The sequence below is a fragment of the Fusarium sambucinum genome, chromosome I (assembly GCF_050947815.1).
Source record: "Fusarium sambucinum isolate potato_lamoka chromosome I, whole genome shotgun sequence".
In the NCBI taxonomy this organism is placed as follows: domain Eukaryota; kingdom Fungi; phylum Ascomycota; class Sordariomycetes; order Hypocreales; family Nectriaceae; genus Fusarium; species Fusarium sambucinum.
In genome coordinates this window covers 2,429,857-2,448,592 of record NC_139294.1, presented here as the reverse complement: position 1 = coordinate 2,448,592, position 18,736 = coordinate 2,429,857, and the positions used below count along the sequence as shown (strand labels likewise).

General features: G+C 48.2%; 3 protein-coding genes across 3 annotated transcripts; 2 read left to right on the top strand and 1 right to left on the bottom strand.

Annotated features, from left to right (window-relative positions):
- Positions 1 to 5,037: 5,037 nt before the first annotated feature.
- On the bottom strand, positions 5,038 to 6,288 carry FSST1_003518 (uncharacterized protein; the record flags this gene model as incomplete). Its single annotated transcript, XM_083229604.1, has 2 exons — positions 5,038 to 5,237; positions 5,322 to 6,288. 2 exons carry the CDS (start codon positions 6,286 to 6,288, stop codon positions 5,038 to 5,040), a joined length of 1,167 nt encoding a protein of 388 aa, XP_083086948.1.
- Positions 6,289 to 7,157: 869 nt separating this feature from the next.
- FSST1_003517 (glucosaminyl-phosphotidylinositol O-acyltransferase) lies at positions 7,158 to 8,733 on the top strand (the record flags this gene model as incomplete). The annotated part of the gene is made up of 2 exons (XM_083229603.1): positions 7,158 to 7,259; positions 7,336 to 8,733. The coding sequence occupies 2 exons, from the start codon at positions 7,158 to 7,160 to the stop codon at positions 8,731 to 8,733; spliced, it is 1,500 nt and encodes a 499-aa protein (XP_083086947.1).
- Positions 8,734 to 13,917: 5,184 nt separating this feature from the next.
- FSST1_003516 (uncharacterized protein) lies at positions 13,918 to 17,330 on the top strand (the record flags this gene model as incomplete). The annotated part of the gene is made up of 3 exons (XM_083229602.1): positions 13,918 to 14,766; positions 14,815 to 15,408; positions 15,465 to 17,330. The coding sequence occupies 3 exons, from the start codon at positions 13,918 to 13,920 to the stop codon at positions 17,328 to 17,330; spliced, it is 3,309 nt and encodes a 1,102-aa protein (XP_083086946.1).
- Positions 17,331 to 18,736: the final 1,406 nt, after the last annotated feature.

Sequence of the window (18,736 nt, the reverse complement as noted above, 5' to 3'; positions counted from 1 at the left end):
ACAGACGACGCAAGGTACTGCGCCTAGATAATACCCAGGTTAGCTGAGTCTGGGGGTACGAGCCAGGGTACAGGCCCTATGTTCTTTGATGCGACTGGCTCGTTGGCTCAGCATCGCAACCTGCTTGCTTGTTTCTGCGTATCTGCGTAATGACTAGTAAAAGCAAGTAATGCCCGGGAAGATAGTGGAGCTGGCCGTCTACGTTGTGTCGCAGGTATTGCAACACGCTGTATGCATGTTGAGTTAGAAACATCTTTGAAGCCAAGCAAGAGGTGGTGAATCGCTGTTGCGTTATGTTGGTCTCAGCCAACTTTTGCGGGACTTTGGGGCTCTGCGGTTTCTGTGTGCCACCGGCATATGGTTGCCATTGGTCCGCCTCGATCTGAAAAGCGATGTAGTACATGGGCAGCTAAATTATGATTTGTTCGCACAAATTGTTGTATCATCTCACCAACCATGGATAGACATGAGGGTGGTGATGGTAAAGAGAAGGCCAAACCTGCAAATCTACAAGATATACACAGCGGGAGCCCTGTGAGGATGACTTGGATCAGGATCCATCACAGACAGCAAAGGACCGATCCTGTTTGTGCCAGCCAAACCTTGGTCAAAGGCTGTGAGCATCCCCACAATCTTGATTCTTCTTGTTTACATCACGTTAGACGCAGGTCCCTGGTTATTATTAATCTTCCGAAAATACCCTTTTGTAGATCCCAAGCCAGTAGGGCTAATCTCGTCCAGGCTGGAGGTCTACTCCAGAGATTCCCCTTCTCTCGAGGGCACCATAGATGATGCTCACGACACTTACTGCCCCACGGGTTGGGACGGATAGCCACATATCGGCAAAGTCACTGGGTAATCGATATTTGAGTGTGCAACACCCCGATCTAGTTCGGCGAGTCGTACACGGTTGTACCTGCTGTTGGGACAAGGTGATCAGTTGCAGACCCTTGCAAGTGCCCCGGTTCCCCTCTTTCACAAGGTATATACATGTATCGGCGCGGGTCCAAAGCTCGGACTTCAATCGGCAATAACATGGGTAGCACAGGCCAGCCGAATGTTTAGTCAAAGATTGTGGATAGGGTTGAGGCAGGTTTGGTAGAGGATTGTAACGGTTATCCATAGTTGCACTGGCCGTTGGTAATGTTTTGCAGTCGTATGAGCTTGGCCAAAGGAAAACGTTTTCCAGGGGAAGACATTCATCTGCCGATCATTTGAAGTACAGTGAGTGTTTGAATAATCCAGTGCTGTAACCTTCTCAACAGAATCAAAATGCGGTAATATACATAGTAGGCAAGCGTGCAAACCAAGCATACAACTAGAGGACATGCATGAAGACATGGTAAAAAAAACAAAGATAAGATGCCCAATCGAGGTTGAGACCTCGAGAAGAAGCAATGGTCAAAGCTTTTATCCTAGGCAGGATGGATTACCTGATGAGGCAACTTGAGATCTTGTACGTACGTAGGTACTATGTATGTAGGTATGTAGTAGGTAGGTAGGTAGGTAGTAGGTACTAAGCTTACTATAACAAGCGGGATCTAGATACTAAGGTAAAGTAATCACAACCCAGGTACCTGTATCTAGGGAGGTACCTCTGGCTCTACTGGGGCAGGTGCCTCAAACGTCTGAGATGGCTTGGGAAGGTATAGAGTAAATCGTTTACGAATTCGTCACGATACGTACCTACCCAAGACATCTTAGGATTATGGGTTCCTTCTTGTCTTCTCCATCTCTAGTTCAACGGATATCCCTCCCCTCAACACCAACGATGGCGCAATGACGGGAAGGGCATACCCCGGCCAGAATGGCGTCTGACGATTATCGATTGACAAATGCACCTCTAAGATCGACAAGTCCGTTCGCTCATCGCCCGTCAACTATGTATTTTGTGTTGTATCAATGGTACATCTCCTGTACATGCATGCACCTACATGTGCAGCGTCCACTAATATCATATTGTAGGCATGTACATATCCATGGATCTCTATCCCCCAATATGTTTAGCTGCAGCTCGCTATCGGCCGGAGGCGTCGCATCGTCAAATGTCTACCCATGACCATGCATGTCCATCTCATGATGGGGGGAACCCTGACGTTTTCTCAGGCACACCAACACCCAAAGCCAAGAGTCACTACAGATTCCGCACCCTCCCGGAGCAAATGTCGCACAAAGACCATGTGTAGCGGGTTAACTTGTACTAGGCTCACATTGCATCGTTGAAACAGATCAAAGCAGCGAGAAGCAGCAACACGTTGCCAGAAAGCAAGCTATACCATACCATACTATGCTTATCGCCATCCTAGTACGCTTCATCGATCGATGCGAATGCTTATTATCTTGTTGGACTAGAGTACACTTGACCATGGCTGCAACAGGGTCTTCAAAACTACGTAACACGTAGCGCAACAAAATTACTCGCGCCCGCAGATGCACCGTTTTCACAGCATCTTGTCCGAAAAGCGCCTCGACGGCTTAGCATCGGTCGCCCATCGCCCACTTTCGGAGCTCCGCTTCAACTTGGGATAAAGCCGCAATAGCCGCCGGGCCGGTCCATATCTACAGAGTTTTTGTGTTTCGCTAAACTCAGGAAACGCCCAGTTTCTTCGCTTTTTTGGTTATTCGGCCTTCGGAGACCAGACGTTCAATTACCGAAAATAAACGAGTCTCCGGCTCAGAAATTACCAACAAAGGTGCAATATTTGCTTTGATCTCTCAATCATGCAGGTTGTTGTCTCAGAGTCGACTGTTCAGCAACTCTGCCTGCGCTACTGCGCTACCTGAAGGACCTAGCCCGAAATACACGCGATGTTTTTTAGTGCTTTGAAGCACCCTATCGAGTTAATAAGCTACACTATAGGCGTGTCCATAGCACACATCGACGTCCGAGCGTGCATCCTGCAGGCCATGCTTGCGTCGCGCCGTCTTTCTCCACCGACCATTTCAACCGAAGTGTTCGTGTCGGCAACACATCGTGAACACTTGTGGGGGAGGGACTGTAATAGGCAACTGGCAGGTACGCTGGCTTGATTCCCAGACCACCATCTGATACTAGCCTGAGATGCCAATGCCTTGATCTCTTGTCAGTGATCTTGTGGGCACATCGTGTGATGTGACCCATACACAGCCCAGGCTGGCACATGTCAATCGGACTACTGCATCTAGAAACCAATGACGCCTTCTGGATAAGGCGTGTCTTCCCAATACCATGCCAAGATTATCAGATTCATGAACTTGAGTACAGATCCAGCAGAACTATTGAGATGTATGTGGGTGTGTCAAACGTCACTTCGGACCATGTCGTACCGAGGCCTCCCTTTGTCAACAAATAGTCAAGCACAGCCGTGAGTCCAGAACCAAGCAGAAAGCGATACGAGGTAGGCCTCGTCAACGTATCAGTAGTGACTGGTGATGCGTTATACCTATGCAATAGTCAGACTATGGGGTGGCTGCATTTGCAAACCAATTAGCTCTTCTCTACAGATATTTGAGACATCTTCCAGTAATATCTCATGACTTGGCCTATAAGACATAGTTATATGTATAGGCACATACATATACACTATACCAGAGGCATGTATCCAATCAAAAGACAGGCATGGATTCGTCAATAACTTCAGTCCCAGCCCGAGAGGTACAACAATCTACTCAGCAAAATCACTTTGCGCTTGGTGTTATTGCTCGAGTCTCTCAAGACCTCTCAAGGTGATTGTGTAGCTACAACTAGATTTCGACCCAAACAACACCTTTTTCCATATCTCTACTGCGTGTTTTAACCTGCAAGATATCTCCCCGCATGAGGAGTTGGGGCATGACCACAAAGCATACAGTACTGTGAGATACTAACTTTGTTTCTGAGCTGTTAGGTTCGAAGCCATATTGACTGTTGCTCTCATTAGAAATATGCTCGTGGGTGAGTATGGTGACATGTACACTTTCCCAGGCACGAAACCGTGGCACAAGAGGAAGTAGATGAGCTGAGGCGTTCAACGCTATGGTACATACAATTCATGAATGACACGTTTTATTTCTGTTACCATATATATGGCTATTGTATGTTCGCTATTTTTATATCTATAGCTCTGAACTGGTGTTATATGATGGCTCCCCTTGCCTATATTAAGCATGCTCAGACTATGATTGTCCTTTCTGGGAAACCCATGGGCTGCATGCAGCACATAGCAAGCGGTTCAACTGTTAGTAACACCGGGGGCGAGAGAATTTGACATGTTTATGAGATATTGGACTTGGTCCTACTTTTCAATATTATGTCCCCTATAAGTTAATACCGAGTTTCTGTAATGCCTTGACCATGATTTCAGACTTGAGGAGCAAATTTTTGGTAAAGACTTGGTCACATTTGCTTTTGAGAATCTTTAATCTCAGATCCAACATCAGTAATGGTTCTGCTGCTAAGATTGGCATCACCACGGTCATCATACAGACTGCTTTCGTTCTACTTCCACTCGATGGCTGGCACCCGGTGTGATTCCTTATACTATCTGCGCACGTAGGATTCCTTTAGGTTAATTCAGACGTAATAATCAGAAATGGCAACCATAGAATGGATGAGATCATAGTTATGCGCTGCAGCTGGCGCTACTTCTTGCTATTCTGAGCAGGTTTGAGGAGGACACACCTTCCTCCATTGTTGACAGGTGTATTGATAAACTACAGTATATGTTTAAGCATGATTCTTTGGAAACTCGGTAGCACTGTCGAGATTGTGTACGACATTCTTAGGGTGCTTGGTAGGCCTTTGATAAAGGATCATACTCGATTTGTAAACGCGTTGTTCCGCTTCCCCAAATGAAGATCGGGTATACGATTTGTTAAGCAAAGCAGGCTGTAAAGCTCAATCACCACAGCTGCAAGTACCCAGATCATAATCGAGAATCAAAAAGTCATTTTACTCGCTAGCTACTTGAAAGGAGATATTAAGAGATCCTTGGCCATGACCCAACCCTCACAAGTCGCAATGTTCTGCATGGTTCAACAATTTTGCAGACCAATTCATCTGTTTCAACATTTACTTCCTTAAACTGATCCACCGAGATACATAATGTTCTGTCTGATGGGTTCTGTAAGTGGATTTCGTCCAGTATAGACGTGGGTGACAGTGTCCTCCCAAGCACGGGGATGCGGCAGCGGAACCTCAACCGTGTCACCAGGCTGAACAAGTTCTGACAGAATGACTGCAGCCAGCACCGGAAGGTATTTTCGAGCATAGTCAAGTCCTGATGAAAGTTAATGAGATGCTCACTTAGAAGATGTGACGTTGTGTCCCTAGAGTGACGTCCAAGTAGGGGCCGTTGACTTACGAATAGCAACAGGGGGCATGGCGTAACGTGAACCCCTTCTCTCGCCAGGAGGAGACCGACTATGGCTTATTCTCGGGATGGCACCATAGGAGCTTCGTCTATCCCGTGGGTATCCCGGTGAAGATGATCGTGAAATGTTGGCGGGAGGCTGAAGAGTCGCAACTGATGCACGCCGATCTGTCTGTTCAACAGGGCTAATCGGGGGGAGGGTAGCTCTTAGTTCGTCCAAGTCAAAAGTTCTGGTAAGTACAACCGATTTCTTTCCTGGAGAATGCACAACCACACGGGTAGTTAGGCGTCCGTCCACAGGGTAGGGTGACGGTGGGCCAGTGTCACTCGAAGGTAGCAGAGATAAGCGACGGAACTCAGTAGGTTGAACCAATATCTCAGGTTCGCGAGGTCTATATGAGCCTGCGAGCCTTCGACGATGAAGTTGGTCTCTCTGTCGGGCGATTTGCATGGCTCTGGTATGTATAGGACCGCCAGGTGCAGATTGTCGGCGTTCATGATCCAAGAAAACAGAGCTGCGACGTGGCTCGGAACCTGGGGCATGAAGTAACATGTTTCTTGTCTCTTCGGCAAGGGTTGGTCTTTGAAAAACATGGGGTGCAAACAGAGGCGCTGAGAGGGGAGAACGTCGCGATGGCAGAGTGCCAGGGCTTGGAAGGGCAAGTTCTGTGATAGGTCTTAGAGAAACATTGCGGAGAATGGCTTCTTGTTTGAGAGAATCAAGCTTTGATTTCTCTAGCTGATCAACATCCATTCTATCTTCCTGCACCGCAACATCATCTCTCGCAACTCGAAGCCGCGGAAGAGGGAGGCTGCAGGGTGAAAGAGGCGAAGGAGTCCAAGAAGGGCTCTTTTGTATGATACGTGATCGTAGGGAGCGGACGTTCAGATCAGGGCCCGTAGTTCGTATGGGTTCTATAGCTGGACGAGACCGTGCTTCAGTAGTGGCCGTTGTCATGGTTTCTGTGAAGGCGAAGGTGCTGCGCCTTTACAAAGATATTGAACAAGTTATGAGTAGGCAACCAAGAAAGAAGTACGAAGAAGAGCCAATATTATATGGAACGGACATATGGAGAGAACGAAAGGGCGGATGGAATGATGTATTAGAACTACCAAGCCTTGCCCCCCTATACCGAGCTGATGACCACCTCATTAAATCAGAATGAGACGGCGCTTTTTCTTAAAGAAAGGATGACATATGCGAGCACACTTGCCCCAACATATTCTGACTTCAGAGTTTTTTATCACAAAGGAGTGAGCCATTTGGCGCTGACAGCCATCTTTGACATAACAAAAGTCTGTGTTTGTTGGCGCAAGAGAACAAAGAAATGCGGCTTGCTCTAGGCAATTGGTGCCGACATATTATGTCTGCGTCCGCGGAACAGAGCCCGCTTTTGGTTGGTCCTTCCAACCCGACGGCCTGAACGAGGCGTTATATGGAAAGTCTGATATGTCGGAATTCAGCAGGGATGACATGTTTGTTTCCTAGGGTTTGAGTTGTTGAAGGTTTGGGACTGTATAAGTGAGATTAGAAGGTGTTGTTGAGGATGCACGTGACACATCTCCTGTAACGTCTCATCTACTGATTGGTCAAAGCTCCTACGCCTGGGCCTACCCGTACCGTTCCTTAGCCTCGGGCCCCTCCATCTCAATATCCTACCTACAACCTGGCATCACATCACGAACCAGGCTGAGCTCCCTTTCGCATTACTTGTCAACTTGACAGGTTTCGATCCTTTGTCCTCAAAATTTGCTCGTCGTATTCTCTACAACTATGCGCCAAGGCTAATTCCCTACCATTTCGTTTCATTTCATCACTCGCCAGCCATGCCTGAGACTACCAGTTACAAGCAGGAAAAAGAGGACTTCGTGTCCAACCTATCTGGCGGCTCTGTCGCAGAAATCAACTATGTTACATCCGTTGCAGCTGTTTGTTCCCCTCCAATTCCAACACCAATCCACACTCAGCCATCCGTGAAGAGTTGCTAAATTTGATCCGTTGCAGGTAGCTATTCTACTTTGGTCCGTCCTCCAAGCCCGCCAGTCCTTCTTTGAGCCATACACGGTACTGGCTTTCGCCGTCGACTTCCTCCTCAATGTTGGCGCAATCCTTCTCTCGGTGACCCTTTACTCCAACTCGCCACTTCTACTCAGCCTTCTCCTAATTGCCCCCGCCATCCTCGTCTTTACTCTACCACCCCGTTCTATAAGTCGAAAAAAGAAGGCCAAGATACCTCCCAATGCCCGGTCCAACGAAAGCTCTGGGCAGCTGGATATCCTTTCAACAAAGCCTTTCCTCACAAACTTCCGTGGTTGCATGATGATTGTCACATGTGTGGCTATCCTTGCTGTCGATTTCCGTCTATTTCCCAGACGCTTTGCCAAGGTTGAGACATGGGGCACATCTCTCATGGACCTTGGTGTTGGATCCTTTGTCTTCTCAGCTGGGCTTGTCGCAGCTCGCCCCGTGTTGCGAGAGAAAGCGACTGGTCGCACTACAAGCAACGCTTCATCTCTTTCCTACCGTATCGTGCAGTCGTTGCGCCATTCTATTCCCTTGTTGGTCCTGGGTTTCATACGGTTCCTGAGTGTGAAGGGTCTGGATTACGCAGAACATGTGACAGAATACGGCGTCCATTGGAACTTCTTCTTCACGCTCGGATTCCTGCCTCCTTTTGTGGCCATCTTTCAATCGGTGCGCAAATTGGTTCCTTCATTCGCAGCCCTGTCGTTGTTGGTCGGTGTCACATATCAGGTCCTGCTTGAAACCACTAGTCTCAAGGCATACATCCTTACGGCGCCCAGGACCGATCTAATTAGCATGAACCGTGAAGGAATTTTCAGTTTCATCGGCTACTTGGCCATCTTCCTTGCCGGACAGGATACGGGTATGTTTGCCATTCCCCGTAACCTCGTCCCCAAGAGTACTGCTAGTCCTGGAACTCAGCGGAACAAGCTCCTGAAGATCACGGCCGTATGGGGCGGAGTCTGGACAGGTCTCTATGTTTTGTCCACAAACTATCATTATGGTTTTGGATTAGCAGTGTCTCGTCGCATGGCAAACCTACCCTACGTCTTGTGGGTTGTTGCCTTTAACACTATACAACTCTTTGGGTTTGCCGTTATCGACACGATCTTCTTCCCTGCATTTTATAATGCACATGATGCGAAGACGGAGAAGGAAGCGTATACATATGCCACCAGTCGGGTGATGCGAGCGTACAATCGTAACGGGCTGGCTGTCTTTTTGTTGGCAAACTTGTTGACCGGGTTAGTCAACATGACTGTCAATACACTTGGCGCTACTCCCATCACTACGATGAGTATTCTTGTCGCATATACCGCGACACTGACTGGTGTTGCTGTGGCATTGGATGCTTACAATATCAGCATCAAACTTTAACATTAGCATTTGGCATTTATCATTTTGATCTTACACATCTAGCGTAGCCTCTTATATATCTTCCAACATGATCAAGTATGGATAATATCAGCAACTTCAAGTTCGATTACTTGTACGACCTCTCAGTAAGCTCTACCCGAAAGTTCACAATTTCGCGGCCTGAGTAACTCATCACGCTTGAGCGTATAAAATCGGAGAATATTGAAAATCATTATATCACAAACCCCCACCTTATAAAACAGTTGTTAAGGCATTGTTATACGATATTAATTAGTGACATTCACGTCACATTTCGCCGACGCTACAGCTGGCTGATGGTGATCTTGCTACCCTACGGACAGCACAGTCAGGCTGCGACAACGCATCAAAGCGTAGCCTGAAAGCTTTGTGAACTGACATGGAGCCAAGACTTCGCCCGGTCCAGGATCAAGTCATGCTTTGTGGATGAAGAGCGATTAAATGTGACGAGATGGTCATTTGACTGTGATGAAGAACCACGACAGTACACGTAGGGACCCGAAGTATGTACCACCGGGTATAATTTGCGACTGGGATTCGTCACTTGGCGGACCATGACAACCGGGATAGATGATTCACAGAATTCACGGGAGAGGGCTGAATCTCGGATGCGAACGTCCATCTCAGCTGAGTTGCGTATTATCGTACCATATGTGCCTTAGTGGCTCAGCTGAGTTAGTACTAACATATGGTTACGTCAAAAGTACAGAGTAAACATTGCTGATATAGCCCAAATGTAGTAGGTAGGTATGAACCTGTACATATTTTACGAACAGTCATGAAAGCAATAGTTTGTTGTCTCTACCGAATACTCAAATACCAAACGCATCATGTCGTCTCGTCTCATCTCCAGGACAAACAAACGAGACAATAGGCTTTGTTTCTATGCCCGCAGAGAAGGACGGCGAGGCCGGATAAAATGACGTCTGAAACGAAAGGACAAAGGTCAGAGCTGCCCTTGTCAAGCTCAGATTCACGTCAGCGGGATCCCTGTATGCTTTAACCACAGCTCATCTCCGGTATTTATGCTGAGTTATGAGCTTGTACATAGCGCGCAGCACGGCACAAATTGCTAGTGTTGATAGTTAGCTTCGAGGATAACCAAATAGTAGTCCTTGCGCATGTCAAGTGCAAGATTTAGTTTCGTCTCGTCATTGTTGTGTTGATGCAGATATTTATGGCAACTCTGTCGGAGGTTCGAAGTGGTGAGGGAAATTAACTTGTTTCGGAATCTGGACGGATAAAAAAACAAATGTCTCGGGAAAAAGTTCGGGTCAGAGTCGCGGACAATAAAGAATCACTTGAACTGTATTGTAGTAGCCGATATATATGCAATCACTTCGGTTGAAGCCATTAAATGATCGAATCTGTATGTATCTGGGATATCGTATCGACAAGCGAGATTCGAGGCTTGTTATTAGATGTATCCATAAAAGATGGCACAATAATGTTGAAAGAAAAAGGAACAAGTTAGACAGCAAAACAAAAAGCAAGGGTCAAGAGGGAGGTTCATCGGACAATTGTCCACTTGAGGCAGGAAGAGCTTCTTGTCAGCCAAGGAAGATGCTGCGAGCCAGTGATGATGATCGCCGTCGCTTATTAACATAGCACCTCAGATCAGAATTTTTATTGTCTCGTCACAAAAAACAAAATATGTAGAAAGTCTTGGTAAGTATCCGTAATATGACTTGAACTAATAATTTGCTTATGCCGCAGCAAAAAGAAGAAAAAAGACAAACTGAAGAAGCAAAGTGTGTTCGAGGAGAGCTTAGTCTCTATGATCAATGCGCATGCATATGTAAGGATCGAGAGGCTCACCCTTGAGCCACAACATCAATGTACGTTCGGAAGATTACAAAATGAGAACACTCTATTGATGGAACTTTATCGACAGTTAGGCTGTGCGAGAAAACAGAGTCGTTGTAAAATCATTTAATTAAGGCATGTGAATGAACGATTTATCCAGTTTGATAGAACTGGCATCACTTACCTCAAAGAATAATCCATTGTAAACGCAAAAATCGCAGAATAAGCTTCCTTGCTTCCATTCGAACTTCTCGAATCAGGTGGAAACTTGGCCTCGAGCGGTATAGTGATTTCCCATTGTCCTACGCATCGACTCGGGCTGGCTGGAATACGAGAGCAAAGACAGCAGACAGGCCCAGGCGAGGTGGTCCGGCTGTTGAAACCGGAGAACACGATACTGAGAAGTAGATTGGACGATGTGGTTGCGTACATACATGGAAACAGTAGGTACATAACAATTAACTTATGCAGGGCGCCTTTGCAAATAATGTTCAAGGTACAATGCAGTCAAACGGCGCAACGTTGTTGTATGTATCCATGCAATGCAGATCGCGCTGCTCAACAGCAACTTATGTACCTACCCGTTCAAGCTAAAGTTAAGCCACTCCGTATGCTGCAACGAGTTTATAGTTTGTGCATGTAATTCAGAAAGAGATAAAAGAGTCAGAGCTGAGATCACCACCCTCTTTCTTCTCAAAGAGCCAACGCTTTTGAGAAGCCCACTCTTGAGATTAATGCTCAATGCCTCATGCACTGTCTTCCAGATCGTGTTCCCCGGGTCGGGATCTGTAAAAGTAAAGGGACTCTGCCTCGTTGTTAGGGGCGAACAAAGCATTCTATACAAAGTATTGAGCAGGTAATCGGTACCAGAACTCTGGTTTTTGGGCGCCAAAATTCAATTCCAGTAGTTGGGCAAGGGAACCAGTAGACTAACACAGAATGGAACCCGACCTGGATTAGCTTCAGACGCCCCGAAACAAGGGCAGAATAGCCCAAGGAAAGAGAGCATAATAGAGCAGAGCATCGAATGACGAGCTGGCGCGAGCATTGGCCGATAGATGGCTTGTGAAGCATGATGTTCCAATCTTGAGAAACAGGAGACGACAAGAATAAAAATTAAGAGCCTTGGTAGATTCTTTGTTCACCTCCTTCGCCCGCAACCATTGTCGTCATCCAATATCGGTGACAAATGCACTGTCGAATAGGTCAAGGATCTATCCAACTTGTCTATTGTCCCGTCATTTGCGGGATATTTGTTGACATGGCACTCATGACCAGCTGATAGTTTGGCGTCGGGAACTAACAACTCGGCTGTAAATAGATCAGTCACTTGAGAGGAGAGGAGAGGAGGGGAGGGAGGAATCGGGTTCGGCAGAAGACCATAGACAGACCAGAGACTGATGACATGGATAACAGCACATACTTACGCATCGTATCTGACTGTAGATACTCTGTACTGTATCCGTACCTGCAGGAACGACAGCGCTATATTCAGGGGTACTGCAGTGATATGGATCTGTGATCATGCATGGTACCCCTTCCAGCCACCCTCAGAACCTACTCCTTGCATCGGATGAGATATTCAATACCTGCTTTTGGAGAAGAGAAAACAGAGTCTATTATTTTTGGCATAGTATTGCATCCACCCAAAGTCTTGGAAGAAGTTCATGCTCCAACACTTTCCTAGTATAGAGGCGCCGTTAGTTTGGTCAATGGCCTGTGTTGATGTGTTTAGTGGTGGATAACGACTTAGACTAATAATGATGGAGAAACCTCCATCCATGGAAACTATCACAGAGGATGAGGGGGGGTTTCCACTCCAGTCCTCCTGCAGCCCAACCCAACCTTCCATCCCAGCCTACCCGTTCCATGGAGGCCAAGGTACCTGGAAAAGGCCTAGCTAATGCTGTTTGTATATTGGACAACACAGTTTAGAACGTCTCATCTTGTCCTGGCGCCCGAGTCTTTGAGTCTTGAATGTTCCCCTTCTTGGAAATTGATGAATGGCTTCCCTTCCCTGGACTGGGCTGAGTTTACCAGGGTTTTCCCAGTTCAGGATATCGTATAGTTACCTCGAGATCTACTCTTCATCCCGCAGTAAATTAAGTACCGTCTCCTCACATCGCGCGCATGGTTTCTTTTTACCATGGCCCCCGGTCTCCCGTCCACCAAAACCAGGACCTGAGAAGTTCCCTTCCCTCTCACTCCACCCGTCTACCTTGCTTGGCCTTGTTGACTTGACTCTCGATTATAATTCAGAGTCTCAATTCTGTCCATGATAGCGCGCGAGGCCCCGACTCAGAGTCAGACACGGCCCTCACACCATTTTTGCTAGGTACCTTCCATGGCTTTTTTCTCTCTTTGGTACTAAACCCAATTAAAATTTCTGTTGTACCTTGGCTGTTAATTGTACTCTATACCCTCGCCCGTTTAATTGAAACCTCGTCCCAGTCTTGTTTTTTCCCATCCTCTCTTTTTTTCTATTTCGCCTGTTTTCTGGTGACTCCAAACCCTTTCCCTCCCTCTCGCGTCTAATTTGGGGCGTTTGCGCGTTCGCATCGCATTGCATTGAGGAGCGTTTGGTTCGATCTCGCTGCTATCGCGCATATTCTCCCAACCTCCAGCGACCCAAGTCCAGCCCAATTGGATCCAATCCAGTCTCGTCGCCTAATTAGCACCTGCAGGACCCCAAGGCCCAAGCCGCAGCGAGCGCAACGCAACAACACAACAACAAGAAAAAAACAACCTCAGCCTAGCTGCCAACGCATCCAGCGTCGGCTGTGCTCCAATCCAATCCTAATTCTGATCCCGCCTGTCGCGGCCGTTAGCTGCAACCCGACCTTGTATTGGATCGTTACTGTTCGCCTCGAATTACCTTCGATACCGACCGGTATAGCAATCAAAACGCATTGAAGCGGATACGACCGATCTCGAGCAACTTAATTTGTCGCGCGCGCACCATGAAATGAAATCCTGTCGATTCACGACCTCAACTTTTAACTAATCTGACCCGACCCGACCCGACTTTGAATTTGTTTCCTTTCTTTCTGCTTTCTTCATCCTTCTGAAACGACTTTCCTAGGAATAGTCGCTTACAACAGGTACCTTATTGTACTCGTCTGGAGCCGCTTGTATTTGTCCCCGGTCCAGCGCTTCCCTAGACTGGGTCGACTGAAACTGCCAGGTATTTCGACCTGCATATCCGCGTCGCCAGCTGGACCTTTTTTTCTGGGCGCTACCGTCAGAAAACCGCATCTCGCGCACAGCTGCTGTATAATCCTTTGGAACTTGAAAACGCTCCCTGTGCAAAAACGGTTTCCTCCGTTCGCTTCCTTTTATTGACGCGTTTGGGCGTGGAAGATGTCGTCGGCTGCCCTACAAACAGCCCCCCATCAACACACCGCTCTGGCTTCGTCCCCCTTGGGCACACCGTCGTCCCGCCAGTACAGGCCCTCGCAATCATCCCCTAACAGCCAGGCGTACAATGCCCAGCAGACCTCGACTGCTTCTTCATCTTCGCGACGACCTCCTTCACGAAAAACGAACGACGGCGCTCCATCGCCTTCTTATCATCTAACTCCCGGTTTCGGTTCACCCGTCACCGCTTCAGCGGCCAACCACCAAGAACCACCTGCCTCTGACTGGCAAGGCAACATGCCTCCCGTCGCTCCTCCCCGGAGCTCCTCTAACAACCAGAGTGGTAACTCGCGAAGGTCTCATTATTCTAACGAAAAGCCTTCAAGTTCGCCCCGCCGAAACGAATCCACACGAACTAGTTCGCGTGGTGAACAAGCCGCTGCAGAGAATGGCTATAGAAGCAGCAAGGCTGACACTGCTGCCCGAGCCAGCAGCCGAGATGGCAAGGCCACACCCTCATCATTGCCCGTTCGATCCGCCCACAACACGCCCTCAAAACCCGTCCACGATGCCACTGACAGCTTAACAAAAGCCATTGCTGCTGCTCAAGACACCATCGACCGGGATCGCAACCATGCCTCAAACCAGCACAACGCCGAAGATTCAGCCGCGCCCCCTCCTGTTGTCGCAACAGGCGAACATGGCGAAGAACGAAGGCAGCGAAGTCGACACGACCACAGCCGAAGCCATAAGGGCAACACCAAATTTGGCGATTTTATTCTCGGCAACACTATTGGCGAGGGTGAATTCGGCAAGGTGAAGCTGGGCTGGAAGCAAGACAGCAGCGTTCAAGTAAGCTTATAATTCATCATCTTCGAGACACGACACTTACAATGACAGGTTGCCATTAAGCTCATCAAGAGGGACACCGTTGGAAGCAATCCCTCTCGATTCGCTAAGATTTACCGCGAGGTTGCTATCCTTCGCGGGGTTCAGCACCCCAACATTGTGCGTCTGATCGACAAGGTCGAGACAGACCGACACATTGGTATCATCCTTGAATACGCATCCGGTGGTGAACTTTTCGATTATATCCTCAACCATCGCTACCTTAAAGATAATGCCGCTCGTCGCTTGTTTGCCCAGCTTGTGTCGGGCGTTGGTTATCTCCACAAGAAGGGAATAGTACACCGAGATTTGAAGCTAGAAAACTTGCTTCTCGACCGCAATCGCAACATTATCATTACCGATTTTGGCTTTGCAAACACCTTCGATGCCCACGAGGAATTGACTAAGGAGGAGGAACTAAACCTTACCGACAAGGAGTTCGTGAAACGAATGGGCTTGGATCGAGTCAAGATGAACGGGTCCAGGAAGGGCGATCTGATGCAGACAAGCTGCGGAAGTCCTTGTTACGCTGCACCTGAACTGGTTGTCAGCGATTCTCTATACACCGGTCGCAAGGTGGATGTCTGGAGTTGTGGTGTCATTCTGGTAAGTTCCGTGATTGGTGCGAGTAAATGGATGTTGAACTGACCTGTTTGTTGTAGTACGCCATGCTCGCCGGCTACCTCCCCTTCGACGACGATCCTGCCAACCCCGAAGGCGACAACATCAACCTCCTATATAAGTACATCGTTACGACTCCTTTGACCTTCCCTGAATATGTCACCCCTCACGCTCGAGACCTTCTCCGCCGCATTCTCGTCCCTAACCCCCGCAAGAGAGCGGATCTTTTCGAAGTTGCTCGACATAGCTGGCTGAGTGAATACGCCAATCTCGTCGAGTTCATCACCAGCACGACAACACTACCTTCCGAGGTACCCGACTCGGGTGTTTCTCCCGACGACTACGCCGAGGCGCCGTCCGTCGCCCGAAGCAACTCGGTCCGCGAGGCTTCGAAGCACAAACAATCCCATCCCCCTGTTGTTGGAGGATTGGCCAAGACGCATGGCAGTGTCGATCCCGAGTCTGAAGCTGCTCATCGTGGCACACCCAAGGATGCCAAGCGAAGAACAGTTCAGGTCGAATACGTGGCTCCTACAACCAAGACCCAACGCGGTGCTGATGCCGCGCCTTCGAAACCTAGTTCCCACTCGCTACAGCAGCAGCAACCTGCCGATACGCCAGAGCCTGTTACCGAAAAGCCTCTGCCTCGTGATCCGCCACTGACCAAGGACAACCCCTCTCGTGCTCAGCAGTCGAGACGTCCTCAGAGCTCACACAAGAACGCACCTCCTCCTCATAGGCCATCCCGCGACACTCGCGCCACTTCCGACAATGCTTTCATGACCGGTGGAACCACTACAACAAGGCCGCGAACACAGGGATCAATGCAATCTTCCACCTCAATGGGTCTCCAGTCTCAAGCCAACTATGGCCAACCTGCACCACCTACTATTGCCGATACAAATGCTCACGGCCGAATTCAACAGCCTCAAAACCCTGAGGACGAAGGTAATATCGCCAAGGATGTTGGCAGTGTTCCTCCTAAGGTGATGAAGATGTCGACATTCCAGAACGAGACAAAGGCGTCTGGTAGAGGGCATAAGCGATCAAACACTCTGGGTGATATTGGCAGCAAAATCATGGGTCGTAGTGGATCTATCTTTGGTGGCCGATCTAAGAAGCGACCCGAGCAGCAACAACAACAGCCGCAGCCCGAAAAGTCATCGCGGAAGTATCCGCCTGTCAGCATGTCAAACACCATGCTACCAGGCGAGGACGCTGGTCCCAGGCCTTCAATGGACTCGAAGGCTTCTAGACGATCCTTCTCGATTGGTCTTGGTAAGAAGCGCAGTGGCAGTGTTCAAGGCTCAGGCGACAAGCAGAACCGTCGATTTTCTTTGGCCAAGGCTATGGGTCTAGGCAGAAACGAGGGAAGCGTGACGGGGTCTGAAGCGGATTCACAGCAGGATCTGCCCATTCAGCATCCCCGAACTGAGCAACTCCGCGGCTACAGCGCTCACGATGAGCCCCGACACAGCGAGCCTTATTTCGATGCACCCTACGAGCAATACCCCCAACGTGACACCGCACAATCCAGCCCTGTGTACAATACACGATATGGATCTCAGCAACCAGACGGCCGAAGACCTAATGCCGTGCCCACTTATATGCAGGGAGGTAGCCATTTAAATACTGGTTCAGATTCATCAGTGGACATGCGACGACCGAACGACTCACGATCTCGCCCGTACCAAGAAGACTTTTCCGGGTCTGAAGGATACGATGGTCGCCCAGTTGGAAGTAGCCGCGAGGACCGTCCTGGTGTGCTTCACAAGAGTCACAAGAAGTTCGCGGATGCTTACGATGGAGAGAACTACCGTGGCCACGAAGGAAGCAGCGGAGCCGCAAAGCGTGTCATGGACTTCTTCAGGAGACGTGGAAAGGCGAGGGGTGGCGAGGACCGGTGAACAAAGCATGCTTGAAGCACCTGGAGTTAAGGGCGTACCGTCTCAATTTGAAAGATCTCTTGTCGGGAAGTTCCGCACCAATGTTCGCAGTTGGATGCCATAATTGTCATTGTCTATTGTTTTTTGCCGGGACACACAACACCACACATATTCAGCTACCAGTAATGAGGGACGAACACCAAGGGCTCTCGACGATGCCCATTCGCAACTTGGAGACCACCCGGGGTTGGTCCTTTTCCGCACGCACACACACCTACACATACTTCTCACACACATCATGGCGCAAGGGGGATATGAGATTGAGACTTTGATGTTGGTCCCGGATAGTTATATTCCACTACATACAGTTACTCAGTTTATGCAAAGTTTGTTCATTTATGAGGGGAAAGATGGGAACAAGATGTGGGCTGGACGACCCCATGTTTCTGTACACTCTGGAGCTGCGAAAGAGGGAGGAGAAAGAAAGACGGAAGAATCAAGGGAAAGAAGGAGTGTTGTTATTATTTTATTTGTCTGTGTCTATACAAACGCATCTCAGCCCATATTTGTCTTAAAGGGAGACACTAACGAATTGATCCAATGAATTGAATGTGACTTGAAACGATTTGTTATTCAAAGATGCTAAGGTATCTGTCTGTGTTTAATGTAGGAGATGTTGACTATTTGAAAACGGTATGAATGGCGTTGCCATATCATGCATTGGTCTCTGAAACGAACAGCTTATTTTGACTACCAACGTAGTACCTACTACGCAAAGGACTGACTGTGGTTTGGCTGCAAACACATGAACTGGCGGTCAGTCTTTTGCTTTGACGGTGAGTTGTCGCTAGTCTTGGTGATGGACAAAATAGAAGGTGGGCCGATGTTTGTTGACCGACCAAGTTAGCTGATGATCTGTTCGTGGGGTTGTCCCTATGTTTTCTAGTTGCTAGTTACTGATAGTAAACACGAGTTCTCCTAGGTTACGAAACTAGGGATACAGGAAACTACCCTAGTTGAGTGAGATAGTGTCATGCTAGTGTAACTTGGCAGTTGACTCTTTGAAGGTATGATGGTGAAATAAATTGTGAGGTCGATACATTGCAGACGGTTCCTTTTGCCAAGCAGATCACGAGTCATGAATGAACTGCGGAGTTTATTGAGTATTATGCTGAGAAACCAACGAGTCAGAGAGTTGCCACTATTAGGTTAGTCTCGATAGTAAACATGCTTATTTTCAGAGTACAACATAAAGACTTGGCTACTGCGAGTATAAGAGACAAAAATTTGGAGTCAGTTGATGCCATTCGCGACTAGTCTATAGGTGAATTGTTTTCTGCACCTAGAACTTACAAGCCACCTGTACCTCCTCTCTTATTTCTGAACTCAAACGCTGTATAATAGATCCATGTGAAGCTGAGATCTGT